At 38.5% G+C, this 25,759-nt stretch overlaps 1 protein-coding gene across 6 annotated transcripts in view; it reads left to right on the forward strand.

Moving 5' to 3' along the window:
- The first annotated feature begins 727 nt into the window (after positions 1 to 727).
- Positions 728 to 25,759, forward strand: part of LOC144970033 (uncharacterized) — a 34,733-nt gene continuing 9,701 nt past the window's right edge. Inside the window, exons 1-6 of one of the 6 annotated variants that reach the window (XM_078909214.1) lie at positions 728 to 865; positions 3,093 to 3,324; positions 4,725 to 4,892; positions 7,646 to 7,825; positions 9,771 to 9,889; positions 23,580 to 23,761. In XM_078909214.1, coding sequence (XP_078765340.1) covers positions 3,149 to 3,324; positions 4,725 to 4,892; positions 7,646 to 7,825; positions 9,771 to 9,889; positions 23,580 to 23,761 — 825 coding nt within the window. In that variant the 5' untranslated portion in view covers positions 728 to 865; positions 3,093 to 3,148. Of the gene's footprint in view, positions 866 to 886; positions 938 to 990; positions 1,370 to 3,092; positions 3,325 to 4,724; positions 4,893 to 7,645; positions 7,826 to 9,770; positions 9,890 to 23,579; positions 23,762 to 25,759 lie in introns of those variants that run through there. The other 5 variants (XM_078909220.1, XM_078909215.1, XM_078909217.1 and 2 more) reach the window with 5 other exon arrangements.

Here is a 25,759-nt window from a genome sequence, read left to right on the forward strand (position 1 = left end):
ATCAAATCAATATTTTTTTTCCAAAACAATCCTTTATAATTTCGTGTTATCACGCGTCTAGTCATTGATACATGTACTGCCTTACCCTGGGAAAAAAACATATTTAAAACTTTAGCCAGATAACTCGTCCTTCAAATATCGATCGATTTAAATTACCCTCATCTTGGCAAATACTCTCAAACATTGACTTCGCGAAGCCCCAAGTTTGAGAGTTTTTGCCAAGACGAAGGTCATTTAAATCGATCGATATTTGAAGAACGAGTTTTCTGGCCAAATTTTCAACTAATTACTGCATGTAACTGCATCATTTATTAAACTTTACAAATATTTTTTAACGTTGAGATGGGTTTTTTTCTTTTCTTTTTAATTTTTGGGCGTTTACAAATAGATAATATCATTTTCCAGCACGTAAGATGTAGTCTATGTATCTGATATATAATTAAGAGATTGAATAAATGTCACAAATAAATAATGTCGTTTGTAATTATCATCTTTTAATACCACAGTACAATCGACTCCATTTACTATTTCAACTCTACCATTAGTTTTAATTAACAATTTCTATTTTAAAAATTACGCTTTTTGGTGCTTATTATTTTTAAAACCACAGTTGGAATTAGATTGTTCTGGATAATATGCCTTTCATGATTAGGCGAATAACTAGAGATAATAAAAAAGGAAGCTACAGTACGTTGTAAATGCATAATTATTGGTTTGATAAATAACATATAAAGACTATTAAATCTACTGTCAATGGCAGAATAATTGTCGGGTTTTAAGATGAGAAGTATTGTTCAAAATGAATGTACTTGACAAACCCGTGGAACTTATAATTTAATTAATAACTGGCTTAGATATTAATATAGTAAGTTAATGGATAAACAATGGATTCCACAATTTGATTCTATTACAGTTTTTTGTCTTATTGTAACACCTGGTATCAGTAGTTGGTTTGCATCTTGATATGTAAATGTCCAAGCCTGAAAATATAAATTTAAGTGGTTTTTTTTCTCGATATCTAAAGGGAGAAATAAAATTCCACTGCCTATTTTTAAAAAAAACAATTAAGATATTCTAAATAGACTCAACGAGAGCCTTTAAATAAATTATATGAATAAAATTTCCTTTATCCATCCCCAAGGAGAAATTTGTCTTTAGGGTCTATTCCGGGGAAGACTGGAATAACCCAGGCGTCAGTTTGAGTTAAGGCGAGACGACTTGCTCAAGGCCACACAACGAGGCGGTTATTCGAACTCGGTACCTTTTGGTACGAAGCAAAAACCGTACCGCTGAGCCACGCTGAGAATAATAAACCGAGAGAAAAACAGCGTACAAATTAATTCCCCTTTTTCAAGAAAAACATATCTAGGTCTATTTTCTTCTTTTTTTATAAAAATGAAAGTATGGGGGATAATTTATGTGAGAAACATGATAATCCATAAAGTAATTCATAACAAAATAAGAAAGATTTCGGTGAACGTTCTGTAAACATATGGCTGTGAGGTTTTTCTAGTTTAGTTGTACCGCGGAGCCAAGTTTATCCCGGTTTCTATAGTGTGAAAAGAATAATAGCAATAGTGCTTGCAACCCTTTGGATAGGACGCTAGTCTATGGCAAAGTACTTTTCACCAAATCTAACAGAACTAGCTACCTATAGAAATAGCTCCGCAGACTGGGGATAATTTGTCCAAACGCATCGATGGAAACAGCTTTGCTTGCCAGCGGGGAAGTCTGATTTTGGCGGAGGAAAAGGAGTGGTGGTGTACATATGTCCGTGCTGGTGTCTTGTTATAATTGGATTCAGTTGTCTGATGTCACGCCGCCCGGCAACGGCGGCCATATTGGTTCTAAACAAAGAAAATCATTACTTTTATTCTTCATACTGGCTAGAACTTTTCATATGTCTTGTGATCAGAATGTGTAAAAGTCAAAACATGATCAAATTTATGTTGTTTTTTTCCTCTGGATACGCTTTTATGCTCGTGGGAGAAATATTTCATACGGGCGTCCGCCATTGTTCAGATAGTTTAGAGCCAGTGTTACTAAGTTACCATGCGTCATTACGAGGGAAGTGACGTTACGACTGTTGAAGAGTATTCTTACACTTTCAGGCAGTTTAGGCCACAGCTCCAGTTGCACATCCTGTGAACTTGCTTGTAAGAATTTCGAGTAGCTCGTATGATGTGTTTTACAGCTCTACATTGTGGCATTGTGGATATGTGGTCTTGTGGTATGGCACTCGCTTTCGGATCGGAAGGTCCTGGGTTCGAGCCTCGCTCAGCACATAGTTGAGTCCTTGCAAAAGGCTCTTTACTCACGTTCTCTCACCGTACTCAGGTGTAAATTGAGTACCTGGCCGTTAACAGCGTTGCCTCTGTCCGAACAAAAAAAATTTGTATTATCGCCACAGGCGTCATGTCCCGTCTTAGATGTTAAGTGTTTCTGTTGACCAAGGACCCCTTGTAAAGCGCTTTGATCACGTTTAGTTGATATTGCACTATATAACCTCTGGCCTCTTGGTGTTCTGTAAATGTAAAAGCCCTCAGAGCTGTAAGAATCATGGAACCGTACATTTTCCTGATTTTTTTAGTTTGAAATAAATATTCAAAATTAATTGCTTTTTACCCTTTGGATCGGACTCTAGTCAATCTCAAATTTCCACCACATCTAAAAGACCCAGCTGTTGGAATAATAGTCATCATCATCATCATCATCATCATCATCATCATCATCATCATCATCATCATCATCATCATAATCATCATTATCATCATCATCATCATCATCATCATCATCATCATCATCATCATCATCATCATCATCATCATCATCATCATCATCATCATTATCATCATCATTACCATCATCATCATCATCATCATTATCATCATCATTATCATCATCATCATCATCATCATCATTAAACTTGAGCTTTTTATATAGCGCAATATCCACTAAACGTGCTCAAAGCGCTTTACAAGGGGTCCCTGGCCTACGGCAACACATAACATGTAGGACGAGACATGACGCCAGTTAGGCGATATTACAAAAAAAAATTTCATTATCATTATCAATTTTTAAAAAATCATCAGCAGATTGATTGAGCCTAAAATAACTCTACATTGAAAGTACATCACTTCACACCACTATGGTCCTCCCCTCTCTGGGCATGGGACTGGAAAAAGGAACAGTTTCTACAATGGAAAAGAGAGAAGATGCAAAGAGCCCCAAAAATGTATGGAGAACTGGCATCAGAAAGTTTGCCACAAATACAACCTTACATGGCGTCCGGTATTTGGCAAGCAATATCGGCCGTACAAGGAAGTAAGGATTGAATTGGATTGAATGGAATAAATCGTTTTTTCTTCTTCTTCTTCTTCTTCTTCTTCTTCTTCTTCTTCTTCTTCTTCTTCTTCTTCTTCTTCTTCTTCTTCTTCTTCTTCTTCTTCCTCTTCTTCTTCTTCTTCTTCTTCTTCTTTCTTCTTCTTCTTCTTCTTCTTTCTTCTTCTTCTTCTTCTTCTTCTTCTTCTTCTTCTTCTTCTTCTTCTTCTTCTTCTTCTTCTTCTTCTTCTTCTTCTTCTTCTTCTTCTTCTTCTTCTTCTTCTTCTTCTTCTTCTTCTTCTTCTTCTTCTTCTTCTTCTTCTTCTTCTTCCCCCTCCTCCCCCTTATCCTGCTTCTCACCCCTCATTCATATACCATTGCACAAGAGTAAAGCGCTCAACAATGAATGGGAAGCAGAAGTCGTAATGTCACACCTTACTCTCTTCCGATTCAATAATCACTGGAAGTGTGTAACCAGTTCTTAAGGCGATGAATGAACGTTGAAATCGGAAGGAGTCGTAGTCACATTTATTTTAGTATCAGGGTGTACAGGCAGAGTCATGTAATTGGTTTCCGTAGTCTGAAGTCACGTCGCCCGGCAACGGCGGCCATCTTGGTTCTAAACAAAGAAAATCATTACTTTTTATTCTTCATGCTGGCTAGAACTTTTCATATGCCTTGTGATCAAAATGTGTAAAAGTCAAAACATGATCAAATTTATGGGGGTTTTTCCCTCTGGATACGCTTTATGCTCGCGGAGAAATATTTCATACGGCGTCCGCCATTGTTCCGATAGTTTAGAGCCAGTGTTGCTAAGTTACCATGCGTCATTAGGAAGGAAGTGACGTTACGACTGTGGAAGAGTATTATGGGTCGTAAAGAACGATGGAGGCTGGTCCTTATTGACGACTAGCTATCTAGAAACTAAAATGTTACAGTGAATGACTTAATCAGTTGGATGGTGGAAAGGGTTGAACTGAGATATTGCCAAGTTTAGTTAGAAGGTCAATTTTTATCCAAAATGAGTTCTTGTCATAAATGATTAAATCAACCCTTTTTGTACATCTTCAGGAAATATCAAACTTAATTTCACTTCTAAATATTAATTGTGACTGCTAGTCAAGTGGAAAAAGTATGAAATTTGAGAAAAGTTGCTGGATACCTTTTTTCCGATATATCTGACCATAACTTTATGAAAAATCACGCGATTTACCTCAAATAAAGATTAAAGTGCCATGGGGAGCATCATATCATTTCAAAAAATACCCCCAAAAATGCTAATGCAAAACTTTTACCTTCCGATTGATTACGTCATGCACTGACACAAATGTCAAGCAGATTGGAACCAGTATTTGGACTTCTCATTTTTACATTTTCAACTCATATTTTATTTCCTTCTCCAGATGTTTCTGGCTCCTTCTAGTCTTGTTGTGTTCATCCTACATGAGTGTTCAAATCATTGAGAGAGTGGTTCAGTACTACAGCTCCCCGACCAACGTCAATGTCAAGATCAATTTCAATCAAACCCTGTCTTTTCCAGCACTGACAATCTGCAATCAAAATGCTTTCAGGTATCAAAAAAAGCTTTTATATAGCGCAATATCCACTAAATGTGCTCAAAGCGCTTTACAATGGGTCCCCGACCAACAGCAACATATAACATGTAGAACGAGACACGAGGCCTGTTAGGCGAATTTACTTTTTTTCCGACAGAGACAACGCTGTTAACGGCCAGGTACTCATTTTACACCTGAGTACGGTGGGAGAAAATCTGAATAAAGAGCCTTTTCCTAGGACTCAACTATGCGCCGAGCGAGGCTCGAACCCAGGAACTTCCGATCCGAAAGCGAGTATCATACCCACAAGACCACATAGCCGCACAACAACAAAAAACCAACAGAAAGTTAAAAGAAACATTAAAGATCTGAACAAGTGTTATGAAAGGTGTCAGACAAAGCAAGAAAGAAAAATACAAGAAAAAAAAATCCATCCCAAAGAAATCAGTTGATCTCGACTGGGGATCGAACCTCAGACCTTCTGAGGTTCGATCTTCAGTCGAGGTCGACTGATTTTTTGGGATTAGTTTTGTTGCATTTTTCTTTCTTGCTTTGTCTGGCACCTTTCATACACGCTAGTTCAGATCTTTAATTCATTAATTGCATTACAGATACAAGCACTGGCCTTATTTACTTGTAGAAAATTACCATTAATATTTATAGCTCAGTTGGTAGAACACTCGTTTCACAATCAAAGGGATAAAGTTCGATCCCGGGTGCAGTCGAGATTTCTGTCCACCCACCAGTTATTGGCTCTGTAAAATCTGCCGGAAAGTACTTTGTGATAGACTTGCGTCCAATCCTAAGGGTAGCATGCAATTGTCCGTTTCACACAACATAAAGCGGGATAAACTCCGGCTCCATGGGCCTATTGGCTCTGAAGAACTATATTAAAACACGGGTCAATTGTCACTCGATAGCTAAAAATAACAAATTATGCTTTTAAGGGGCAGCGTGGCTCGGCGGTATGGTTCCTTGCGTCGTACCCGAAAGGTACCGAGTTCGATAACTCGCTGCGCTATTTGGCCTTGAGCAAGTCACTTCTCCCTAGCTCAATTTGCGGCGTTGCACTGCGGCTGACGCCGGAGTTATTTCAGTCTTTACTTGGAATAGACCCTAGAGATAAATATCCCCTATAGGATGAATAAAGGGAATTTAATTTAAATTTTTAATTTTATTTAACCTTCTCCTTACCAGCCAATTTCAGGATTTTTCCCAAAAACTTCACACCCAACTAACACAAAAATATATTTTTTTATCACTCAAACACAATAGCAGTAAAGTGCTTGCAATACAAAGTTTCTTTAGCAAAACATGTTCAACAACACACTGTTCATTTTCTTTATATTTTATGATGTACAAAAGAAAATCGAATAAGGAAAAGGTTAGTTGTATCGTAACGAATGTGACGATTTTCCTATAGTTGGTTAAGAGTGGGTTTAGTAAGAAATCATTATAACTGCGCGGCTATGTGGTCTAGTGGTATGACACTCGCTTTCGGATCGGAAGGTCCTGGGTTCGAGCCTCGCGCTCGGCGCATAGTTGAGTCCTCAGAAAAGGCTCTTTACTCACATTCTCTCACCGTACTCAGGTGTAAAATGAGTACCTGGCTGTTAACAGCATTGTCTTAGTCCGAAAAATTGTAAAGCGCTCACAGGCGTCATGTCCCGTCCTACATGTTAAATGTTGCTGTTGACCAGGGAACCCTTGTAAAGCGCTTTGAGCACATTTAGTGGATATCGCGCTGTATAAAAGCTATTTTTCTTAACAGTCACCATTCTGACTGGTGGGTGTCTGTATACTGGAGTATTCTGAAATGTAAAAAAAGCATGTTTTAAAATTTTGGCCAGGAAACTCGTCCTTCAACCATTGATTAATTAAAATGACCATCACTTGTCAAAAACTCTCAAAACCTGGGACCAGCGGTATGACACTGGGTTCGAGTCTGCTCTGAGCGAAGCATTGTTGAGTCCTTAGAAAAGGATTTTTACTCAACATTCTCTCACCGTACTCAAGTGTTAAATGAGTACCTGGCATTTAATGGCATTGTTTCTGTCGGAAAAAATCGTAATATCGCCTAACAGGCGTCATATCTCGTTTTTCATGTTTAGTGTTGCTGTTGGCTAGGAACCAAGTGCTTGTGCGGCTATGTGGTCTAGTGTTATGACCCTCGCGTTCGGATCGGAAGGTCCTGAGTTCGAGCCTCGCTCGGTGCATAGTTGAGACCTTGGAAAAGGTTCTTCACATTGAATGTTTTTGTTTATTCATCTTAACAACGCCACTACCACATTATCTCATTCGTCTGTCGTATTTCATTCATCCTGATTTTTTTTGACAAAGGGGAAACCCGACACCCATCATTTAGTCTGTTTTCGTATATTAAATTGAAGCTTACATTCAATTTCACATTGCTATTTATTTTCAATACTTTGCAAATTATAAAATCATTAAAAAAAAAATTCATCATATTTTCCCAATTGGATTCAGTATCTAAGTTCTAAACAAAGAAAATCATTACTTTTTATTCTTCAAGCTGGCTAGAACTTTTCATATGTCTTTTGACCAGAATGTGTAAAAGTCAAAACATGATCAAATTTATGTTTTTTTTCTCCTCTGGATACGCTTTTATGCTCGCCGGAGAAATATTTCATACGGGCGTCCGCCATTGTTCCGATAGTTTAGAGCCAGTGTTACTAAGTTACCATGCGTCATTAGGAAGGAAGTGACGTTACGACTATTGAATCCAATTCATCTTGTCTCTTTTTAAGGGCTACAGCAGCTGCTGACTCCAACGTTTACGGCTTGATAGAGAATCTGTTTTCTCACAACACGAGTCAGTCGAATTCCACAACCCCCGACGACCAGGTCCAGGCACCGAGACCTCAGGATATCGACATCAAGGAACTGTACACCAGGACGTCTCATTCCAAGGAGGATCTCATTGTAGAGTAAGATGTTTCTGGCATTTAATGGCATTGTTTCTGTCGGAAAAAAATATCGTAATATCGCCTAACAGGCGTCATATCTCGTTCTTAATGTTAAGTGTTGCTGTTGGCTAGGAACCAAGTGCTTGTGCGGGGCTATGTGGTCTAGTGGTATGACACTCGCTTTCGGATCGAAAGGTACTGGGTTCGAGCCTGCCTCTGTGCATAGTAGAGTCCTTGGAAAAGGCTCTTTACTAACACTGTCTCACCGTACTAAGGTGTAAAATGAGTATCTGGCCGTTAACAGAGTTGCCTATGTCTGAACAAATATTGTAATATCGCCTAATAGGCTTCATGTCTCTTTCGACATGTTAAGTGTTACTGTTGGTCATGGACCCCTTGTAAAGGTCTTTAAGCACTTTTAGTGGAGATTGCTCTATAAAAGCTCAAGTTTTTGCAATTTTTATCCCCCCTCCCCCCCCCCCCCCCTGTCCCAAATTCAACAGTCAAGTCTGCCGTACTCTTGAACAAAAAGGACATCTATTCAAGATTTAGACCAGAAAACTCGTCCCACCAATAGTAGTAGTAGTAGTATCGTTCGGCTACACTTCTGTGTTCAAGGTATCAATCAAGGTTCGGAAGTCATATCATCACATTTGTTGATGGTTTCAAATCCCCCTTCAAGTTTTGTCTCTGGGCAATCTAGTACGAGGTGGTTTGCATCTTGTGGTGCTTGGTTGTACTTTGGGCATGTTGGTGATTCTTAGAGCCCCCATTTGTGCATGTTGGCAGCTGTTCTTGTATGTTTTGACCGTAGTCTATTTGCAGCTACCCAGTATTTTCTTGGTTGATCCTGTAGACCTGGGCGACTTTTACAGGGATCTTCAATTAGTTCCCCTCCTGTTGGTTTATTCCTTTTCAATTCCTCCCACCAATAGTGATCGACTAAAATGACATTCATTTTGGAAAAAAAACTAAATCTTATACCTAGGACTTCGCAAAGTGACAAAAATGTTTTTTTAAAGCAGATGATGCGTGTCGAGATCAGGCTGTATCAAGTCTGTAAAAATCCTCTCGTTCATTTTATTATTTCTATCATAACATAAATTAGACACGGTTTTCCGTAGTTTCTAACTTCAATTGGGTGGCTACGACGTGTACATATATGCAGGTCTGACACCCGAACGCAATTATGGGCCTGGTTTAACATTGTCGTAATGGACAATATTTGCGTCGTTGTTTTGTGTGAAGATTTCCATTACAACAATGAGCCCAAAAGGAATTGGGTTATCAGACCTGCAAATAAATACACGTCGGGTGGTTATGTCTCATTAAGGGGGGGGAGCGACACTAAAAATGATGAATTTTGACCCAGTTTGCTAAAATTAGATTTTGGTGGGATGTTGTCATTCGACCATTTGTCTGTATAAAAAATTGCATGAGAACTTTATCTTCAGTTTTTTTTCGACTCAAAATAACGTATTTTGTGACCCATAGTATGGTTAAATCCTGCCCATTTTTAGTTTCAGTGACTGATTTGCAACGGGCAACTTATTTCAAAAAAATGTATATGCAATCATTCTCCCCAAACATATACATTATGACTGTGCATAGAAGTTTAGGATATTTCATCAAATAAAAAGATGACCCATTAGTGTCGCTTCCCCCCCCCCACCCCTAAATTCTCTCCAACAGAACATAAAGATTACACACACCATCTATCCATGCTATGGGTTTAGGTAAAATACGTGTTGTGTTTTTGACGGGACCCCAGATTAATATTGTGGAATCACTCAATTCAGAAGTGTTAAGTGATATGTGAGAGAACAGTTCATTACTGTGTATAAGTTAGAATATATACAAATAAATCACAACAACATTTTAAGGAGGAAAAACAGTATAAGTAACTCAACTATGGAATTACTGGACAATTTCTAAGTGAAATTGTCTTTTCTTTTCCCTTTTGAAGGTGTAAATGGCAGGATACACATTGTGGGCCAGAGAACTTTACAGAGGTGATTACTGACCATGGCGTTTGTTATACGTTCAACCACGACAATGAAAATCCCTTGCGAATTTCTTCCGCTGGTAAGCATTTAACAATGTTCGTCCTCTTCCTCATCATCATTGTTTTTATCATCATCATCATCATCATCATCATCATCATCATCATCATCATCATCATCATCATCATCGTCGTCGTCGTCGTTGTCGTCGTCATCACCACCACCACTACTACCACCATCACCACCACAACCACCACCATCACCACCACCACAACCACCACCACCATCACTGCTACCACCATCACCACCACAACCACCACGACAACCACCACCACAACCACCACCATCATCACAACACACAACCACCACCACCACAACTACCACCATCACAACACACAACCACCACCACCACAACCACCACCATCACCACTACCAACACCACTACCACCATCACCACCACAACCACCACCACCACCACAACCACTACCACCACCACCAGCAGCAGCAGCAGCAGCACCACTACTCACATCATCAGCATAAAATATACAAAACTGTTTGCGAAGGACAGACTTGATACATAGGCCATAATGAGTAAACTGCTTTTCTTACGAAGAGACAGTTGACTATAAAGATGAGCTCGAAACTAATTTGTAGTTACTGCTCTCTTCCCGAGAAGGGTAGATACAATCTCCATTGATGATATTGCCGTTCTCTACATCATTGTCATCAGCTAAGGCTCAGAGAAATCCAAATGGATTCAATAGTCTGATGTCACGTGGCCAAAATTATAATTAATTGATTTCCAGAGTATGGTTGTATGGATGGGTACGTGGAAAACGGTTAAGTCAACAGTTACTTTATAAAAAATTAAAAATTGAGCTTTATATAGAGCAATATCCACTAAATGTGCTCAAAGCGCTTTACAAGTTGTCCCTCGTCAACAGCAACATTTAACATGTAGGACGGAACATGACGCCTGTTAGACGTTATTACAATTTTTCGGACAAAGACAAAGCTGTTAACGGCCAGGTACTCATTTTACACCTGAGTACGGTGAGAGAATTTGAGTAAAGAGCCTTTTCCAAGGACTCAACTATGCGCCGACCGCGAGGCTCGAACCCAGGACCTTCCGATCCGAAAGCGAGTGTCATACCACTAGACCACATAGCCTCATAACCACATATCCTTTTACCACAACGCCCATAGAGGAAAACCCCTGCTACATCTCCATGGGAAAGGAAAGAACACTAAAGGTATGCGGCAACTCTATATTTGAGATAGCTGCTTCATGCACTTCGTGTTTCTTTTCCTGATGGCTTGCAACGATAAAGGACCCCCCCCCCACATACACGCCTCACTCCTTATAATTAGCAGAGTAAAGGGAGTCAGTGTGTGGAGACAATGTTAGAGATCCTGGTGTATCCAATAGCTGGGTAATGTCCAAGGCAGTGTTAGAGAGTCTGGTGTATCCAATAGCTGGGTAATGCCCAAGACAGTGTTAGAGATTTTCGTGTATCCAATAACTGGGTAATGCCCAAGACAGTGTTAGAGATCCTGGTGTATCCAATAGCTGGGTAATGTCCAAGACAGTGTCAGAGATCCTGGTGTATCCAATAGCTGGGTAATGTCCAAGACAGTGTTAGAGATCCTGGTGTATCCAATAGCTGGGTAATGTCCAAGACAGTGTTAGAGAGTCTGGTGTATCCAATAGCTGGGTAATGTCCAAGACAGTGTCAGAGATCCTGGTGTATCAAATAGCTGGGTAATGTTCAAGACAGTGTCAGAGATCCTGGTGTATCCAATAGCTGGGTAATGTCCAAGACGGTGTCTGAGATCCTGGTGTATCCAATAGCTGGGTAATGTCCAAGACAGTGTTAGAGATCCTGGTGTATCCAATAGCTGGGTAATGTCCAAGACAGTGTTAGAGAGTCTGGTGTATCCAATAGCTGGGTAATGCCCAAGACAGTGTTAGAGATTCTCGTGTATCCAATAACTGGGTAATGCCCAAGACAGTGTTAGAGATCCTGGTGTATCCAATAGCTGGGTAATGTCCAAGACAGTGTCAGAGATCCTGGTGTATCCAATAGCTGGGTAATGTCCAAGACAGTGTTAGAGATCCTGGTGTATCCAATAGCTGGGTAATGTCCAAGACAGTGTTAGAGAGTCTGGTGTATCCAATAGCTGGGTAATGTCCAAGACAGTGTCAGAGACCCTGGTGTATCAAATAGCTGGGTAATGTTCAAGACAGTGTCAGAGATCCTGGTGTATCCAATAGCTGGGTAATGTCCAAGACGGTGTCTGAGATCCTGGTGTATCCAATAGCTGGGTAATGTCCAAGACAGTGTTAAAGATCCTGGTGTATCCAATAGCTGGGTAATGTCCAAGACAGTGTTAGAGATCCTGGTGTATTCAATAGCTTGGTAATGTCCAAGACAGTGTTAGAGAGTCTGGTGTATCCAATAGCTGGGTAAGGTCCATGACAGTGTTAGAGATCCTGGTGTATCCAATAGCTGGGTAAGGTCCATGACAGTGTTAGAGATCCTGGTGTATCCAATAGCTGGGTAATGTACAAGACAGTGTTAGAGATCCTGGTGTATCCAATAGCTGGGTAATGTCCATGACAGTGTTAGAGATCCTGGTGTATCCAATAGCTGGGTAATGTCCAATACAGTGTTAGAGAGTCTGGTGTATCCAATAGCTGGGTAATGTCCAAGACAGTGTTAGAGATCCTGGTGTATCCAATAGCTGGGTAATGTCCAAGACAGTGTTAGAGAGTCTGGTGTATCCAATAGCTGGGTAATGTACAAGACAGTGTTAGAGAGTCTGGTGTATCCAATAGCTGGGTAATGTCCAAGACAGTGTTAGAGATCATGGTGTATCCAATAGCTGGGTAATGATCAAGACAGTGTTAGAGATCCTGGTGTATCCAATAGCTGGGTAATGTCCAAGACAGTGTTAGAGAGTCTGGTGTATCCAATAGCTGGGTAATGCCCAAGACAGTGTTAGAGAGTCTGGTGTATCCAATAGCTGGGTAATGTCCAAGACAGTGTTAGAGATCCTGGTGTATCCAATAGCTGGGTAATGTCCAAGACAGTGTTATAGAGTCTGGTGTATCCAATAGCTGGGTAATGTCAAAGACAGTGTCAGAGATCCTGGTGTATCCAATAGCTGGGTAATGTACAAGACAGTGTTAAAGATCCTGGTGTATCCAATAGCTGGGTAAGGTCGATGACAGTGTTAGAGTTCCTGGTGTATCCAATAGCTGGGTAATGTCCAAGACAGTGTTAGAGATCCTGATGTATCCAATAGCTGGGTAATGTCCAAGACAGTGTCAGAGATCCTGGTGTATTCAATAGCTGGGTAATGTCCATGACAGTGTTAGAGATCCTGATGTATCCAATAGCTGGGTAAGGTCCATGACAGTGTTAGAGATCCTGGTGTATTCAAATAGCTGGGTAATGTCCAAGACAGTGTCAGAGATCCTGGTGTATCCAATAGCTGGGTAATGTCCAAGACAGTGTCTGAGATCCTGGTGTATCCAATAGCTGGGTAATGTCCAAGACAGTGTTAGAGATCCTGGTGTATCCAATAGCTGGGTAATGTCCAAGACAGTGTCAGAGATCCTGGTGTATTCAATAGCTGGGTAATGTCCATGACAGTGTTAGAGATCCTGATGTATCCAATAGCTGGGTAAGGTCCATGACAGTGTTAGAGATCCTGGTGTATCCAATAGCTGGGTAATGTCCAAGACAGTGTCAGAGATCCTGGTGTATCCAATAGCTGGGTAAGGTCCATGACAGTGTTAGAGAGTCTGGTGTATCCAATAGCTGGGTAATGTCCAAGACAGTGTTAGAGATCCTGGTGTATCCAATAGCTGGGTAATGTACAAGACAGTGTTAGAGATCCTGGTGTATCCAATAGCTGGGTAATGTCCATGACAGTGTTAGAGATCCTGGTGTATCCAATAGCTGGGTAATGTCCAAGACAGTGTTAGAGATCCTGGTGTATCCAATAGCTGGGTAATGTCGTCACAGTAAAGGTTGTTCACAATTATCTTATTAAATTTTATTTTATTAAGAACTGAATTCATCTCACTCCAGTTATATTTCGGTAGGCTTAGATAAACTTTACCTTCTAATATTAGATCATCTTTCCTTTTATAGCCTTCCCTCGAATTAATTTCTAATTAGTGAATACTTTTCGTTCTACATTCTGTCACGTAGCCACTTATTATAAAAGCTGATAGGTCTAACATTTGACACTCACTTTCTCTCCACAATCTATGCCGGACGGCCAGTCGCTCTATTCCTATATATATACTGGAAGATTTTTATCTTTTGGGACTTTGTAGATATTATATCTACACCATTAAGACGCCGGAGCTTTTAACTTTGATTGTATAATCTTCAAGGATCAAACCCAAGCCCGCTGTCAAAGGACTACACAATAACTTCTTACCAATTGCCTGGAAGTGGAATTTTACGAGTCCAATCCTGTTATCAGAGGAATAGATCATCCAAGCCCATCAACTGCCTGGAAACGTAAACTTATGAACCTGACATATTATCATAAGTTACGTAAAATATTCATATCTCTATTTGTAACTGCCACGATCATTGTTTATCTCTTTTAATTAAATTTCATCATTATTTTTATTTCATTGTAAACAAATCATTAATTGTTTTTCATTTATAGTAACTAGTAAATTCTGGGGCCTCATTCTACATAGATCTTTATGCATAGTCGAGTAGCTCTTTACTCACTTGAGACCATGACATTTTGGAGGGGACACACATAAAGAATTGAATTTATTTAGTTACTTATATCTATTTCATCTAACCTTAAAGTTGAAATTGTAAAACTCTTAATTGCCCCACTTGATCATATTTTAATTGAACTCCCTATTTACAGGATTAATTTTTTTTTTCTTTTTCATTTCTTCATTTAAATGGAATAGCAATTTATCCATTCATTCTTTCATTCAAATTGAATAGCATTTTATTGATTCATTCCTTCATTCATTTATTCATTTATAAATCATTCATTCATTCATTGTTCATTCATTTATTTATTCATTCATTCATTCATTCATTCATCCATTCATTCGTTTATTCACTCATTTATCCAATCATTCATACATTTATTCCTCCCTTCATTCTTTCATTCATACATTATCCATTCATTCATTCATTTATTCACTCAGTTTTTCATTCATTCATTCATTCCTTGTCCACTTTGTTATTATATCACTCATTTCATTTTGTTGTTTGCCTCATTCATGAATTGTTTTCAATATGTTTACATTCCATAACGATTCATTCACCTCTCATCCAATCACTCAGTGTTGTGAACACATTTTGTAACTATTGTAAATCTTACGATATTTTATTGTTTTGTATTTCAGACATCACTGTTAAACACTCTTCAATGCCTAATTACAATTGTTGAACAACCATTGAACAAGAGAGAGGTCCCAGCCACGAACTGAGTTGGTAAATATATCCTTCATTATTCTCTTTTACATGAGTTGGGCATCACATAGTAACTATAGACATCGTGATTTGTTTTGCATAGTGATTTGTTTTAAATGCATTTTTGGCATATTACTGTTACCGAAAACCACTTATATATTATGTTCTGAAAAGTGAGTCTTTAAAAACTAAATAATAATAAAAGGAGTCTACTAGCCGTCGTGTTATATTTAGTGATAGATAACTTGGGATTATTTTGGCATCCTATTATTGTTATCACACTCTAGTATATTAGCGTCATTGCGAATAATTGTACACAAACTAACGACGAGTCACACACATTGGTGATACATTTTTCGTAGTAACATAGTTTAGAGTACACGCGATTGACACATTGTTATTGACACAAGTCATAATAACTCCGCATTGTATTGACACATTGCTTTATAAGATATAACGATAAAAGGCATCAAATTCAACATACATAATAAGTTGAAATAAGAGAGAGAGATTTCTAAAAATAGAACAGTTCATTCCAGTAAGTGTAAATAAATAAAACAGTCAGTAACAGTATCCTGTCAATATAATATATATAAAATATCGTAACTAATTTATTGCAACATGGAAGCATATAAAAGATACTTAAGTCTCGCAAAGGACTTAGAAATACCCCAGGAAAGAATATTTTCATGGTGCGAAGAGAAAGTAAAAGAAGAAAAAGAACATGAAGAAAGAATTCGTAGAGAAGAAAATGAAGAAAGAATTCGTAAAGAAGAAAAAGAACACGAAGAAAGAATTCGTAAAGAAGAAAATGAAGAAAGAATTCGTAGAGAAGAAAATGAAGAAAGAATTCGTAGAGAAGAAAATGAAGAAAGAATACGTAGAGAAGAACGAGAAAAAAGAGTCCAAGAAAGGGAACTAAAAAGACAAATAGCTTTAGCAGAAGAAGAAACCAAAAGGACCCAAATGATGCTGGAAATTGAAAAAACAAAAACCGGTCATGAAAGAAAACATAATAATAGTGATGAATTTTTCGTGAAACTTCCACGCATGCCAACATACGATGAACGCTCAGACTGTTTAGAATCCTTCTTACACCGATTCGAAGTTCAGGCTAAAGGTTATCGTTGGCCAGAAAGCAAATGGGCCACAGCCTTGATTAACTGCTTATCTGGAGAACCGCTAAAAGTTTTCTATACCTTAACAACTGAAGATGCAGATGACTATGGAAAAATTAAAGACGCTCTACTAAAAAGATTTAGATTAACGGAAGATGGTTACCAGGAAAGGTTTCACACTGCAAAACCGGAAAGTGGAGAAGACTTTAATACATTCGTGAACCGAATTACTCAATTTCTAAATCGGTGGCTTGAGTTGGCAAACGTAAAACAAGACGACTTTGCAGGCCTTTACTATCTCACGCTGAAGAATCGAATCTATCAAGCTTGCAACCCAGATTTAGTCGCATTCTTTAAAGAGAGAAAGCCAGAAAACTTGGACAAATTAAAAATCTACGCAGAAAACTTTAACAGCGCACATCCATTGACACCCCTTAGCAGAACATTGAAGGAACCATACTACGCTGCTGCTGCTCAGAGCCCAGGTACACCTAAAGTTCAGTACTCAAATAGAACGAGCCGATCAATCACTCGGAACACGCAAGTGAAACAAGATGATCATAGTAACAAACCATGGAACAAACAGTTCAATAGAGACCATAGCCGACCCTATCAAAACAAAACAAGAAATAGCACTGACAATAATACTGAGTATAAGAAAACCAACAAACCTATAATTAAATGTCAATATTGTGGAATGAAAGGCCACACAGCAGACAAATGTTACAAAATCGTGGGATATCCGAAAGAAACTGCAAATGCATCACTCCAAACCAGTGTAAATAATCAGACACGAGTAATGTCAGGAGAAAATATAAATGTGTATTGCGTGAAAGGTATGTCACTTTTAACACAAACTCACAAATCAGGATCGCTATTTTTTTGTGAAGGCAAAGCTAATGGAACTGATTGCAAAATATTGAGAGACACAGGATGCAGTACAGTAGGAATAAAAGCATCTTTGATCAATGACGAAGACAAAACTGGAAAAACGGTACAATGCATCACATTCAGTGGCACAGTCGAAACCTTTGAAACAGCTAACGTGTACATAGAAACCCCATACTATACAGGAATAGTGGAATGCTGTATACTTCCCAACCCCGTCGCTGATGTTATTGTTGGCAATATAAAAGGTCTTAAAGACAACCCAACAGATGTAAAAGAATGGTCATTAACCCAAGAAACAGCTTGTCTAGCAGAAACAAGAAAGATGACTAACACAACAGAGAAGCCAATGACTATTTATCTTGAACCACAACAATTTGACAGGAACACGTTCATTGAAGAACAGAAAAAGGACCCGACTTTAATTTCATATTTCAATATCGCAAACAAAGGGACGAAATCAAAAGTTGAATACATCATTGAAAAAGATATTCTGTTCAGGTTACATAGGAAAAGAAACAAAATAGCTAAACAACTGGTCACGCCGAGTATTTACAGAAACAAAATCTTTGGAATAGCGCACGATTCAATAACTTCTGGACATCTTGGGAGCTCTTCCACATTGAAGAGAATATCCGAGAATTTCACATGGCCTGGAATTACTAAAGACGTCCGAGAATATGTGAAATCGTGTGACACATGCCAAAGAAGAGTCGCAAAAGGCAGAATACCGAGATTGCCATTAGAGACAACCCCAGTTATTGAAAAAGTTTTTCAAAAAGTTGCAATCGACATTATAGGCCCTTTAACAAAATCAGATAGAAACCATACACACATACTAACACTAGTCGATTACGCAACCAGGTGGCCAGAAGCGATAGCATTGAAATCAACTACATCGGATCACATAGCTGAAGCATTGATGACAATTTTTACTAGAATAGGCATACCAAATGAGATACTGTCGGACAATGGACCCCAATTTACATCACATATGATGCATGAAACCATGAAACTCATGGGAATCCAACACTCATTCACAACTCCCTACCACCCCCAAGCAAATGGTCTTTGTGAAAGATTTAATGGCACTCTAAAGAATATGTTAAGAAAAGTGTCAGCAGAAAAACCAGATGATTGGGACAGATACTTACCAGCAATCCTATTTGCATATAGAGAAATACCCCAAGAATCTACAGGCTACTCCCCATTTGAGTTGATGTATGGACGATCACCTCGCGGCCCGATCAATATAGTAGCCGACATTTGTAAAGGGAATGAGGAGGACAATAACGAAATTATGTTTGCTTACGAATATGTAAGAAACCTGAAAGACAGAATAGAGGACACGTGTAAGCTAGCACAGGAATCCGTCACTAAAAAAGCAGAGAAATACAAGGAATACTCCGATCGAAAAGCAAGTCAAGAAAATTTGAGATTGGTGACAAAGTACTAATACTCTTACCCGATGACTCGAGTAAACTTTTAGCTACATGGAAAGGACCATTCAGAATAACAGCAGTAAAATCTAATGTTAATTACGAGATTAAAATTAACAACACAACAAAGACATTCCATGCAAATATGCTAAAAAAGTATTTTGATAGAGACACAGTGTCGCAACCTATGTTTACTAATATCGAAGCTTCAAATGCAGGATCAATCATACCGTTGGTCATGGGACACAGACACCCGAGACAGAAAAACAAACAAAAATCGCACAATTGCAACCACCTAAGACAAAAAAAGAAGTACGCAAAGTACTTGGGCTCCTAAATTTTTACAGGAAATACATTTACAACTTCGCGCACATCGCGACACCGCTAACAAATCTGACAAAGAATGGGTCACCGAACAAAATTGTTTGGACAGAAGCGTGTCAGAATAGCTTTAACCAATTAAAGGCATTACTCTGTTCAGAACCAATTCTTAAATTACCCGACATATCAAAAGAATTTGTTGTAAGAACTGACGCGTCTGATAAGGGCATCGCAGGTGTACTATTACGGGAACATGAGGGAACTCTAATGCCTTGCTTATATGCAAGCAGAAAATTATTGGACAGAGAATCACGATACTCTGTAATAGAGCGTGAAGGACTGGCCATCGTCTTTGCTTTAAAGACATTCAGCAGATATCTACTGCTAAAAGAGTTTGTGGCCGAAACGGACCATAAACCACTCACGTACATAAGAAATAACAAAATGAATAATAGTAGAGTACTAAGGTGGAGTCTATTTGTGCAAAATTACACTTTCAGTATCTCTCACATACCAGGGTGTGAAGATATTCACGCCGACCTACTTTCTCGATTAGTATAAACACGTGAGAAGGGTATAACTTAACCTCCCATGCATACTGTTAGTTACCTCGCAAATTATGCCAAATCAGAACGCACAATTTCGATAATTTTATTTGTAAACATGATGACCCAACTTAATGTAACATTGAGTATTGTTTGGATATATATACCATACCCATTCATGATTTGGGAAATCTTCTCTTTATCTATCATTGTTATGAATTTTCACTCATTTATGATTAATAATTGAAATGTCAATATTTCATTTACATTTTCATTCATTTCATTTAGTAAATTACCTTCATATCATCGACTTAAATCATGCTTCATTGCCATCACTATTGTTTATCACAATGATTTGTAATCACATTGCCATCATGTTGTTCATCACAATGATTTGTAATCACAATCTTTCATTGTTATTGTCACCCATTCATATACCTACGTTAATATAAACATTTCCATGTCTTGTTAATAAATAATTTAATTGTAGCACAAATCATAACAATGGATTAATGCTAGAGTATCATGATAGTAAATTTACTTCCGTTTGTAAAATCTATCTTTCCCATAATGGTTAAAGAGTATATTTTAAACGTGGGTGGGGGGTGTCACAGTAAAGGTTGTTCACAATTATCTTCTTAAATTTTATTTTATTAAGAACTGAATTCATCTCACTCCAGTTATATTTTGGTAGGCTTAGATAAACTTTACCTTCTAATATTAGATCGTCTTTCCTTTTATAGCCTTCCCTCGAATTAATTTCTAATTAGTGAATACTTTTCGTTCTACATTCTGTCACGTAGCCACTTATTATAAAAGCTGATAGGTCTAACATTTGACACTCACTTTCTCTCCACAATCTATGCCGGACGGCCAGTCGCTCTATTCCTATATATATACTGGAAGATTTTTATCTTTTGGGACTTTGTAGATATTATATCTACACCATTAAGACGCCGGAGCTTTTAACTTTGATTGTATAATCTTCAAGGATCAAACCCAAGCCCGCTGTCAAAGGACTACACAATAACTTCTTACCAATTGCCTGGAAGTGGAATTTTACGAGTCCAATCCTGTTATCAGAGGAATAGATCATCCAAGCCCATCAACTGCCTGGAAACGTAAACTTATGAACCTGACATATTATCATAAGTTACGTAAAATATTCATATCTCTATTTGTAACTGCCACGATCATTGTTTATCTCTTTTAATTAAATTTCATCATTATTTTTATTTCATTGTAAACAAATCGTTAATTGTTTTTCATTTATAGTAACTAGTAAATTCTGGGGCCTCATTCTACATAGATCTTTATGCATAGTCGAGTAGCTCTTTACTCACTTGAGACCATGACAAATGTCCATGACAGTGTTAGAGATCCTGGTGTATCCAATAGCTGGGTAATGTCCATGACAGTGTTAGAGATCCTGGTGTATCCAATAGCTGGGTAATGTCCATGACAGTGTCAGAGATCCTGGTGTATCCAATAGCTGGGTAAGGTCCATGACAGTGTTAGAGATCCTGGTGTATCCAATAGCTGGGTAATGTCCAAGACAGTGTCAGAGATCCTGGTGTATTCAATAGCTGGGTAATGTCCATGACAGTGTTAGAGATCCTGGTGTATCCAATAGCTGGGTAATGTCCAAGACGGTGTTAGAGATCCTGGTGTATCCAATAGCTGGGTAATGTCCAAGACAGTGTCAGAGATCCTGGTGTATCCAATAGCTGGGTAATGTCCATGACAGTGTTAGAGATCCTGGTGTATCCAATAGCTGGGTAATGTCCAAGACAGTGTCAGAGATCCTGGTGTATCCAATAGCTGGGTAAGGTCCATGACAGTGTTAGAGAGTCTGGTGTATCCAATAGCTGGGTAATGTCCAAGACAGTGTTAGAGATCCTGGTGTATCCAATAGCTGGGTAATGTACAAGACAGTGTTAGAGATCCTGGTGTATCCAATAGCTGGGTAATGTCCATGACAGTGTTAGAGATCCTGGTGTATCCAATAGCTAGGTAATGTCCAATACAGTGTTAGAGAGTCTGGTGTATCCAATAGCTGGGTAATGTCCAAGACAGTGTTAGAGAGTCTGGTGTATCCAATAGCTGGGTAATGTCCAAGACGGTGTTAGAGATCCTGGTGTATCCAATAGCTGGGTAATGTCCAAGACAGTGTCAGAGATCCTGGTGTATCCAATAGCTGGGTAATGTCCATGACAGTGTTAGAGATCCTGGTGTATCCAATAGCTGGGTAATGTCCAAGACAGTGTCAGAGATCCTGGTGTATCCAATAGCTGGGTAATGTCCAAGACAGTGTTAGAGAGTCTGGTGTATCCAATAGCTGGGTAATGTCCAAGACAGTGTTAGAGAGTCTCGTGTATCCAATAGCTGGGTAATGTCCAAGACAGTGTCAGAGATCCTGGTGTATCCAATAGCTGGGTAATGTCCAAGACAGTGTCAGAGATCCTGGTGTATCCAATAGCTGGGTAATGTCCATGACAGTGTCAGAGATCCTGGTGTATCCAATAGCTTGGTAATGTCCAAGACAGTGTCAGAGATCCTGGTGTATCCAATAGCTGGGTAATGTCCAAGACAATGTTAGAGATTCCCGGTGTATCCAATAGCTGGGTAATGTCCAAGACAATATCAGAGATCCTGGTGTATCCAATAGCTGGGTAATGTCCAAGACAGTGTCAGAGATCCTAGTGTATCCAATAGCTAGATAATGTCCAAGACAGTGTCAGAGATCCTGGCGTATCCAATAACTGGGTAATGTCCAAGACAGTGTTAGAGAGTCTGGTGTATCCAATAGCTGGGTAATGTCCAATGCAGTGTTAGAGAGTCTAATGTGACCTAAAAGCCGGGCGGTGTCTAAGGTCAGAGGATTGACAGTGATAAAAGTCTTTGTCCCTTACTTTGGTCAGGTCGATAAAAAGATACCTAGTAGAATTTATCGACCTTTATCAATTTGGTAGAGCATCTTGCACCATTGTATTCTCTAATGACCATGTGATGGAATGAATTAATAATTATCTTACAACGCTCGTAATTTGATATTATCAATGATAACGGTACAAGATTGCCAAAGCGACATGGTCTTATCATCGTTGCTGTGTTTGACCGTATCCATCGTTAACTCATAGCCTGACAGTGACCAAAAATGACGTCAAAAGACAAGTCCTTTTCTACAAAAGAAAACAAATTGTTAGTTGCTTTCAATAGTTAAACCAATGGGATCACTTGTTTCCTTGAGCTCTACTAACGACAACTCACTAGGCGCTGCACAAAGCTAAAAAATGGTGTCAAACTTTAAGTCCTAGTGGGTTCTAGTGTCAGGCTATAAGTTAACGATGGCTGCAGTTTGACTCGCATTCGCGTTATGTGGCCTTCACAAGTCAGTTACCTCCCCCTAGCTTACTTCGCGGAGCTGCACTGCGGTTGATGCCTGGATTATTCCACTCTGACCTTGAAATAGACCAGAATGACAACATTTCTCAAGGCAAAAGGAATTTTATTATACTTTATCTATTTTTGGGGAATGAATAAAGTATATATTATTATTATTATTATTATTATTATTATTATTATTATTATTATTATTATTATTATTATTATTATTATTATTATTATTATTATTATTATTATTATTATTATTATTATTATTATATTATTATTATTATTATTATTATTATTATTATTATTATTATTATTATTATTATTATTATTATTATTATTATTATTATTATTATTATATCAACTTAATTTGTTAAGTCCGATGTGTACATATATACAGGTCTGACATCCAGACCAAATAACGGGCCTAGTTTAACATTGTTGTAATGTACAATATTTTTCTTCATTTTATGAGTTTTCCATTACAACAATGAGCCCATAATAAACTAGATTATCAGACCTGAAAATATGTGCACGTCGGTTAGAACTATATACGGATATCGTAAATAAATTAAATGATTCATTGTAATACAAATACAGGCTCCGAGCACGGACTCAAATTGACTTTGAATGTAGAGCAGTATGAATACATGCCCGGACCGCACGACGCAGCGGGAGTCAAATTGCTTCTCCACGACGGAAAAGAGTTCCCTAGTGTGGCGAATCTGGGCCTTTCTATTCCGACTGGAGCTCATGCTTATGTCGGGATGCAGCTGGTCAGGGTAAGTAGGAACGGATAGTCTTATACAGAGCTGCCCACTTAATATTTCAAAAAGTCGTAGTTCCAAGGGGAGAAAAAGATAAAGTCAATATAGATAGTATGCGCTTGGCTAAGAAGCTCATAACATTGCCATCCGGAAGTATAACGGACCAACACACAAAACTGTGTGTATCCATGAACGTTTATAGTCGGGTTAATACAGTTCAGCGAGCATTACTCATAACCGCGGATGGCAAAAAACAATAACAAAGACATAAGTGACGTCATCTGCATACTATCTATAGATAGCTTAGAAAAATAATAATTTGCCCTCATCATTATTCAAAGATCCCCCAAAGTCCTCAATATAGGTTCTGAAGAAGTAAAGTTTCCTTTTAAGCAATATTTTTTGAGTCAAAGATGTGTAGGCAGTTCTGTAGATAAAGTCAAAAATTCGTAATTTTACCAATTGTTCGTAGCACAAGGCAGGTCAGGTCTTATATTACACAAAATGGGAAGCTGAAGTCGTGACGTCACACCTTAATCTCGTTTGGTTCAAAGCTCAGTGGAAGTATCGAACTAGTCCTTCAGACAACGCATATACAATGAATAGCTTACACATTGAGTGTCGCTATGTGGTCTAATGGTATGACAATCGCCTTCGGATCGGAAGATCCTGGGTTTGAGCCTCGCTCGGTGCATAGTTGAGTCCTTGGAAAAGACTCTTTACTCACATTCAATCACAGTACACAGGTGTAAAATGAGTACCTGGCCGCTATCAGCGTTGTCTCTGTCGGAATAAAAATTGTATAATCGCCTAACAGGCGTCATGTCTCGTTACTGTTGGTCAGCGACCCTTTGTAAAGCGCGTTGAGAACGTTTAGTGGATATTGCGCTATATAAAAGCTCAACCCTCAAGTCGTGACGTCACACCTTCCTCTCTTTTGGTCCAAAACTGCGTGGAAGCGTGAATCAGTCCCCCAAACAATGAAAACAATGACTTATAGCAGTGACTTCTTATATAGGGGGACGAGTCGCCGACGAAATTTTACGTTCTATGGGGCCCGACAACCATCGGGACAAAGGTATACAGTGCAATATGTTATCTTTGGTTGTATTTATCTATCAATTTGTATGTCTGTATGTCTCTATCTATCTATCTATCTCTCTATCTATCTCTCTATCTATCTATCAGTAGACAATGCTTATAGTCATAAGTCTAATCACACACCCCTTTTTCCGCCATCTTGAAAAACGGCGAATAGCTTACACGTTGAGTCACTATTATAGTAACAGAATGGTTAGGCAGTTATTTATGATCACAGATATTTATGATCACAGCTACTTATGATCACAGCTACTTATGATCACAGCTACTTATGATCACAGCTACTTATGATCACAGATACTTATGATCACAGATATTTATGATCTCGGGGTGTAAGAGAGCTAGCATGGATGATCTTTATAGACGACTAGTATTTATTGAGGCTAGAAATTAATAAAATGCCGTCAGTCTAAAACCAGAAGATCCGTTGCATAATGCATGTATTCAGTAGTCCTCGAGAGGACTGGTATCACACTTTCAAGGAGATTGGAACCAGTATTTTGATTTGACATCACACTATTTTTACCTACAAGATAACTGTAAGACTTGTGTTCTGTTGGCCCCTTTATTTATTTAAGGTTTTCAACAAACGAAAAACACAAAAGAATCCCAAACAAAAACAAAACAAAACAAAACTGATCGCTGGTTCGGCGTCCACTAAAGATAAATGAGGTCACTAATCTAAAAAAAAAACTAGATTGATATACAAGGTGTCAACAAAGTCTGGGTACATGTGGGGGCAGCGTGGCTCAGCGGTACGGTCTTTGCTTCGTACCCGAAATGTACATAGTTCAATCACACAACAATTATATATATTTAGCACTTTCACATCACGTGACCCCTTCTTCAGTGACGTATCGAATAATAATTTGCTTTTCTATATTTTTCAAAGGGGACCCTAGTCAACAGCAA

Source organism: Berghia stephanieae, chromosome 4 (genome assembly GCF_034508935.2).
Source record: "Berghia stephanieae isolate SIO BIC M18660-M18661 chromosome 4, UCSD_Bste_1.3, whole genome shotgun sequence".
Taxonomy (NCBI): domain Eukaryota; kingdom Metazoa; phylum Mollusca; class Gastropoda; order Nudibranchia; family Aeolidiidae; genus Berghia; species Berghia stephanieae.